Source organism: Hydra vulgaris, chromosome 01 (assembly GCF_038396675.1).
Source record: "Hydra vulgaris chromosome 01, alternate assembly HydraT2T_AEP".
NCBI classification, from domain to species: domain Eukaryota; kingdom Metazoa; phylum Cnidaria; class Hydrozoa; order Anthoathecata; family Hydridae; genus Hydra; species Hydra vulgaris.
In genome coordinates, this window is record NC_088920.1 from 52,996,396 (window position 1) to 53,004,616 (window position 8,221).

The window sequence follows — 8,221 nt, forward strand, 5'->3', positions numbered from 1 at the left end:
AAAGAAGTTGTCAAGCTAGTTTTTAAGGTCTTCATTGTCAAAGGTAACGCCCCTCATATAGTTTGATAGAAGACTGAAAATATGGCAATCCGTTGGTGCAAGGTCCCGAAAGTACAACAGATGTTGAAGGATCTCCCATCTGAGCTCTTGGAGTGCGACTTTGATAACTTTTGCAACAATGGGCCTGCTGTTGTCCTGAAGGAGTATGGATTTGCCTTGTTGAGGGGGTGTTTTCAGTCACATAGCCACTTTCACGTGGTGTAGCTGGGCTATGTAGAGCTATTTGGTGACCATGACATTCCTTCCAATTTCCCAGAACACCATGCTTCCCATTCACACCAAATGCAGATCATTGTCTCTTTTAGTTAAAGGTCAGGCTTGACTTTCAAATTTGGCATACCTCCTGGAGCGACCTATTCCTTTCTTTGTTTAAAATTCATGTATAGACATGATTTTTTATTTCTTGTGACGATTCGATACAAAACCACTGTTTAAGACAGCGTGTTGCTTGATGGCAGTCGAGATGTTAAGAAGCAATTTGAAGGCTATTTTCTTTGTTATTTTTGTTAAGGTTGTGACTCACCCAGGCTCCTAATTTTTCGTTTAATCATATTAAATGAAGTGATTTTATATGATTAAACGAAAAATTAGGAGAATCGTTATATGATCAAAATTCATTTTTCACCTAATTCACAACTTGTTTGGCTGGATATTCCATTTCTAAGCCTAACAAGTAATTAAAAATTAAACTACTCAAAGATGATTAACACAGTTTTGTATAGCAAAAGGAGCTCTATTAAATGAATATTATACACTTTTTCAAACAGCAAAAAAATCATTGTAAAACAAAGAAAATATAAAAGCGCTATGAACTTATTCCCCAAAAAAATCAATTCAAATACTCCATTCCTTTAATACTAAATTTGTATTTTTAAATGCCTAATAAAAATTTTAAAGCAAAAAAAAAAAGACCTACATTAAATATCAAGAAAAATATATAAACAAGCTTATGTTGTATTAAACAGTTTAAAATTTTGAAACTCAAAACAACAAAATCTACTATTTTTTAACAGTATAATTATATGATTTTGCTACAGAACTAGGTCTATCAGATCAAGGTTATCAGATTAAGAACTTTGGTAAAATTACAATCAAAATACTGACATAGTAGCAGGTTTTTTAAAACATAAGCCAAGCTTAATTGTTTAAAATAGCAGCACAAAATTTTGTACTTAGCAATCCCATAGTACTTATCATTTTTTGTACTAAACAATCCCTGATCCCCTTGGGATCTACAGCAATATATTCCAAATCTCTAACTGCTGACTTTAACAAATTTAAAAAAAAATTATCTAAACCAAAAAAAGTATACATTAAGTTAACAACTAATATATATATAGTAAAGAAAAACTCTTACTGATCTACTTTTTTTTGAATTTAAAGAATCACTTTTCTCATAACATAGTTTCCTTTTTTGTTTTGCTTGATCCATTCTCATTGCATTACAACTTTAAACTATGCTAAATTTTTTAAATCTATTATCTTTTATGTAAAATAAAGCTTCTATTTATTAAAAAAAAAAATAATGCTTTTATATGAATAAACATAGGTAGGTAGATATAACCCTTAACTGCAAAAATGCTAAAAAATATTTGTTTAAATTTTAAATCAAATAAAAAGTTTTAGATCTTACTAACTTCACCAAAAAAAAACTTAAATTTTAAAAAAAAAATGGTATTGCTTCAATATTTTATTAAAGGAACATTGTTTTCTCTTTCTATAATATTATTATTTCTTTATATTACATTTAAATAACATTTTATATAACTAATATATCTATAAAATTTTAAATATTCTGAAAATTTCAAATTATGTTTTATCATGTTTATAAAAACTATAGACTATATATAGAATACAATAGTATATACTTCTATTATATACAAATATTATTTACATATATACATACAAAATGCATCATATTTTAATAACAAAGACATCAATAAATAAAATAACATACCATTTGACAATAGTTTTTCGTATTGTATAATAAGTTATTAATTTATTATTTTACATATAAAACTATATTTTATCTTTAGTTTGCAACTTTTATGATATAAGTTAGTTTTAGAAAAAAAATAATTGTGCTTTAAATGTTGCAAATTAAAGATAAAATATATGTAAAATAACAAACTAATAAAATACAATTGCATTTAATATATACAATTGCATTTTATTATAAAATATCAAAAAACCAAACAATATAAAAAATTACAAACATGTAACCAAATATATTTTCTTTGTTATTAAACAAAAACAAAAAACAATCTGATGTTTGGTTTTTTAGAAAAATAAAACTGAAATTTTACACTTTTTATTATGTTATGATATAAAAAAGGAATTCAGTTTCTTTTCTAATTTGTTGTTCTCGTTAGTACCGCGAACTTAGCAAAATAAATAATGCACGTTGCCTAAATATTAAATTTATTTAACAGCACGTGAAAGGTGCTAACCGCCACTTGTTTGAGGACGTGTAATTAGAAAAAACTGGTAATTCGTACGTGTACGTACTTTACCAAACAAACGCTACGAACGTTTTCAGCTCACAAAGTTCGTTAATTCATTTTATTAAAGTAATATTAGGCAAGAGCGTTTAACCATCTTCTCTGCCACCCAATAAAAAAGAAAAGAAAATGACAAGAATAAAAATTTATTAAAATATTTCATAAAATTTAGAAAACGCAAAATCAACATTAAAATTTATAGGTCAATAAAGTAATATAATCTGTTATTTGTTAACTTAGTTAAAGAAATAACTTAATAAAGTTAATAGCTTAATAAAGTTATAGAAGAATCTTACGTACGAGGCCGTTCCGAAAAGATCTTAATGATGGTGGGGTGCCGTCCCCGTTTTTTTTACCGACTAAAGATCAAAAAACGACGTTTCAAAAAAATGTCCTCGTTTCCCGACATTTTCCGACTGCGTCTAATTGGTCCCAATTTGCCAGCTAATTTTTAAATAAAGTTTCCGTAGCCACGGAAACTTTATTTAAAAATGTAAACAAGATCACTCCTAAAAAGTGCGTGGGGGGGGGGGGAGTAGGTGTGTTAGACATCCCCTACTTAGGTGTGTTAGACCCCCCCCGGCTCCACACACACACACACACACTTTTTAGGAATGGCCTTGCTTACATCCACGCCTACTTGCTATATTTATTCAGTAAGTGATTGCTAAAAATTCCAATTTACATGGGGCGCACAGAAATTTCAGCATGGTAAAGCAATTCATTAATTCATTTGCATTAGGCACTTCACACGATTTTACTATTATCATTATCTCTGGCTATAATTAATACCAAAGTACTGGTTCCCAAGTTATGATAAAATTTGTTTTCCTTAAGGATTTATGGCACCAAATTTTGATATTAGATTTATTTTTCAAATGCCATCAATAAGAGTTTCAAAAGCTTTAAAAGCTTTGTTAAAATTAACTTTAGTTAAAGAAAAAGAGCTTTTACAAGTTACCTTAGTGAACAAATTCATTTACATTTATAAATATCATAAAAATATGTAAAATTTCAGGTCTTCTTTCCCCAAATCAGGGCAATTGAGCCAGGAGCAATTAAAGCTCTGCAAAAATTAACTTTAGTTAAAAAACAAGTGCTTTTTCATATTTTCAGAGTAAACAAGTTCATACACATTTATAAAAATCCAAAATATATGTAAGAATCCCAGTGCTTTTTTGCCCCATTTGGGGCAATAGGGTCAAAGGCAATAAAATTTCTGTAAAAACCAAAAAAATAAACTTTTAGTTAAAGAATGAGAGCTTTTTTGTATTGTAAGAGTAAACAAATTCATACACATTTAAAAAATCCAAATTTTCCAGGAAGAATAGATTTGAATTGTAAACCATAGAAATGCAATGCCTTGCTTTGTCCAAACACTGTCTGAAACACTCCATGTACTTTCTTCTGGGGCATTTTCAATTTGAAAACTCGAGAGAGACTTAGTAGTTTTTCTTTTAAATATAAAATGTGATGGAAGAGAGTTACCCATTGTATTGATACAAGCTATTACTCTGATTGTTTTTCCAGGATGATAATCAAACCCAGTCTCATCCATATTCCAAATGTTTTGCGGTTTCTGAAGCAGGTTGTTTTTGGGTAACACATTTTTAAGAATGGAAAAATATTTCGATACTTTACAAAAATTCATACACTGATGTCTATTAGCTGCTGTACCTTCTGTAAAGTTCTGGTTGCTGTACCTTCTGTAAAGTTCTGGTTGACGTAAAGTCTTTGTGTCTTTTGAAGATCTCACACCATTATTTTTCTGTAGGAGTTTCATTCTAGAATGATTTTTTATGTTTTAAAGCAAATCTTTCAGCATATTTTAGAAAATGTAACTGACCAAATCTGATTCTTAAAGCTGCACTATTATACGCAAAACCAATTAACTTCTTTTCTTCTTCTTCATCTAAAATAGTTAGATGCCCAGCTTTGGCACCCATTTCTGTTACTCTAGAAAGTCAAACTTGTAACGAATACCTTGGGTCAAAAATATCAAAAGCTTTACATGCTGCTGTGAAACTCCATTTTTACCAGCTTTAATTGCTGATATCATCGATTCATCATTCTATAAACAGTGTTTTCCATGTTTGCTTTTCTGTTTTTATATTTTCGTTGAGTTTTCTCTTTTTTTAGTTATTTTAATTTTTTCAAAAGTAGATTTCAAAAAAAAAAAAACACCATGAAAATGAAACTTTAAAATGGTTTAAAAATAATTCTCTATGTTTCTATAATTATATCATATACATGTACTATAACATTACAATCATATGCGTGTACTTTAATACACATGGTACATACACACATGGTTTAGATGGTTTACACATAAAGACCTCTATGGTTTTCTATAATATCATTTTTAGTAAAATGACATTATAGAAAATTTGAAGCAAATTTTCAAAACTGGACGCTCTTCCTACAAATTTATTAACATAAACATTTTTGAGTATTTTCATAGTGACACTGTCACTGGAATGACATGAAGGTTTTACAAAGACTTTCTATCCTATCCACATTGTTATCTTATATATATGCAACTAATAAGAAAAATAACAAAGCAAAACAAATAAAGAAGGACAAAGTCAAGCCATTGGGACTGAGGTTGAAAAACGAGTCTAATTTTATTAAAGCATGTTATTAACTTTAAGTCAAATATTTTTTTTTTTTTTTTTTTTTACAACAATCATTATTATATATTTCAAAAACAAATAATATTTACATGTCTCCAGTTTATATAAATGTCCACCACAAATATTTACAATATCTAAAGAGCGTTAACAATGCTGTTTTACGCATGCGCGTTTGACATTTTAACTCATGCGAGTTAAAATAATAAATTCGTGGTTTATAATATAAAGTGCTGGCTATTAACCCATGCATTTAAAAAATATACGCAAGTCCGTCGCACCACAGGGCTACTAGGGACTTGCTTGTCGTTGTCGTTGAAAATATATGTTATTTGTTGAAAATATATATCAACATATATTAGTAGTACTATGAAGTTGTAAGGAAACTCGCAGAAAGACTAAGAAAAGTCTTTTCATCGAGAACCTTTAAAATACAAAATAAACTAAAAATTTAAAGAGTAAAGACACACATTAATTTTTTGAGGTCTACTGTTCAGTAATATTTTACTATGTATAGTTGCTAACAATTTTTATTTATTTATTTTTTTATATTTTATGTTTTATTTCTTTTTTATTTATTTTTATAGGTTAAATTGTTCTTTTTACATTTTATTATATTAATTGTTCTTTTATATTTAATAGATATCGATAAAATTGGTTTTGTTAATTATGAGATCTTTTAGTTTTTTCTTCAGGGCAATAAGGTTATCCAGTTTAGTAAGTTCTATATTTTGAGGTATTGTTTTGTTGTATAAATAGGGGCCACGGTATACAATTGAAAATCTCGAAAATTTTGTTTTTTTTATGGGCAATGTAAAGTTTCCGGTTCCTCGTGTGATATATCTGTTGGCGTTGGTTTGAAAATAGTTATTAGTAAAATGAGTTGGGACAAGTCCGAGCTTATATTTGAGCATAAATAAAACATTTTGTTAGATGTTAATTTGATAGATATTTAAAGCATTCAAGTTTTTAAGTAACGGATCGGCATGAGTGAATTTATTTTTATTATAAATCAATCTTGATGCGTGTTTTTGGTGTGTATATAGAGAACTTAATTTAGATTTATTTGTACTTTCCCAGGCAATATTAGCATATGTTAGATAAATTTGTATATAAGAAAAGTAGAGAACTTTCAGATTCTCCTGGGAAAGTATAGTTTTGACTTTGTAAAGTATGCCGATACTTTTTGATATTTTTGTATTTAATATTTTTATATGGGGTTTCCAAGAAATCGTTTCGTCAATAATTATCCCAAGAAATTTAATAGTTTCAGTTCTTTCGATGTTTATGTTATCAATTTTTAGTAATGGTAGCATGCTTGGTATTTTGTTTTTTTGCTCGTTGGAATGAAACAAGATGTATTTTGTTTTTTCTTGATTTAAAGATAATTTATTTACTTTAAACCAAATGTTTAGACTCTCAAGGTCATCATTTGCAGATTCAAAGAGATTTTCAATTGATGCTGATGAATAAAATAAATTTGAATCATCAGCAAACATTATTGCATCAAGTTTTTTTAATGATTGTGGAAAATCGTTTATATAAATTAAAAATAAAAGAGGACCAAGAATGGAACCTTGGGGAACTCCGCATTTTATTTTTAGTAAATTAGAATATTTATTATCGTTCGAAATAACACATTGTTGTCTGTTGCACAGATAACTTTTAAACCAATCTAGGCTAGTATTTTTTATTCCGTATTTTTCCATTTTTTTTTAGTAAGATATCATGATTAATTGTGTCAAATGCTTTGGATAGGTCTATAAAAGTTCCTAATACAAATTGCTTTTTATTAAAAGAATCTATTGTATATAATCATATAATCTATTGTAGATTATTCTTTCAAGTATTTAAAAAAAGGTTGGAAGTATTGAGATTGGCCTGTTATTGTTTATTAGAAATGTTTCACCGGTTTTAAAAATAGGTACAATTTTAGCTACTTTTAATTTATCTGGTACAGTTCCTGTTATAATTGATGATTTAAATATTTCGAAAATAGATTTGCGTATCTCCGAAAAGACATTGACGACGATATTACTGCAAATGTCATCTATACCTGGAGACTTGTTTGTTTTAAGAGAGTTTATTGCATTTTCGAGTTCACCATTTTTTAGTTCTTTAAATATTAATTCATTGTTGACACTAGTTAGATAAGTTTCAAATGAGTTGTTTGGACAATTGACTTTTGAAGCTAGATTTGGGCCTATGTTGACAAAAAAACTATTAAATTTTCCTGAAATTGCATTATTATTGTCATACTCTTTATTATCTATGACAACTTGAGCAGGTAAACTATTTATTTTGCAGATTTTTGTCTCAATTATTTCTTTCATGATATCCCAAGTTTTCTTAATATCACCTTTTGTGTTTTTTATTTTATTTAAGTAATAGTTTTTCTTTGAATTTTTAGAAATTTTTTAAAACAAGTTTTTATACTGTTTGTAAACATTTAGGTTTGCCGCATTTCTATTTTTTAAGTATTTAATATAAAGTTTTTTTTTTTTTTTTTGAGGATTTTTTAATACCTTTGGTGATCCATGGACATTTTAAGTGTTTTTCTTTTGTTAATTTTACTTTAATTGGGAAGTGCATATTATAGCTTTTTAGGAAAATTTTTTCGAAGTTATTATAAGCAGAGTTAGTGTGCCCAAGATTGCATTCATGGTATACCTTATCCCACTCTTCTGCCGACAGTGGGTTTTTAAATTGTTGAATAGCAAATTTGTTGATTTTTCTTTTATAAGTTTTAATTTTACAACTATTATTCGGTGCGCTCGTTCCACAACTACTTCACTTAATATATTTAGCTTTGTTTTAAAGATGTCTTTTACAGCCTTCTCACAATCACTCCAGTTTTCTTCAGGGTTTTCTTTTATGCCATCGCTACGTAAGTTATTACGTCTCGAGCGATTCTCTAAGTCAATAGATTTTTTTTTCAACATCAAAATTTCATTATCATATTTTGTTTTTATATGAATAAGTTCATCCTTAGCTTTTTCTCCTTGGAAATTTAAGCTGACTTTTATTTCG

At 28.0% G+C, this 8,221-nt stretch overlaps 1 protein-coding gene across 2 annotated transcripts in view; it reads right to left on the reverse strand.

Annotated features, from left to right (window-relative positions):
• The window catches only part of LOC100200184 (choline-phosphate cytidylyltransferase B), a 43,178-nt gene extending 41,614 nt beyond the window's left edge, over window positions 1–1,564 (reverse strand). For both annotated transcript variants that reach the window (XM_065788577.1, XM_065788576.1), the window contains exon 1: window positions 1,418–1,564. In XM_065788577.1, coding sequence (XP_065644649.1) covers window positions 1,418–1,498 — 81 coding nt within the window. In that variant the 5' untranslated portion in view covers window positions 1,499–1,564. The remainder of the gene's footprint in view (window positions 1–1,417) is intronic.
• Window positions 1,565–8,221: the final 6,657 nt, after the last annotated feature.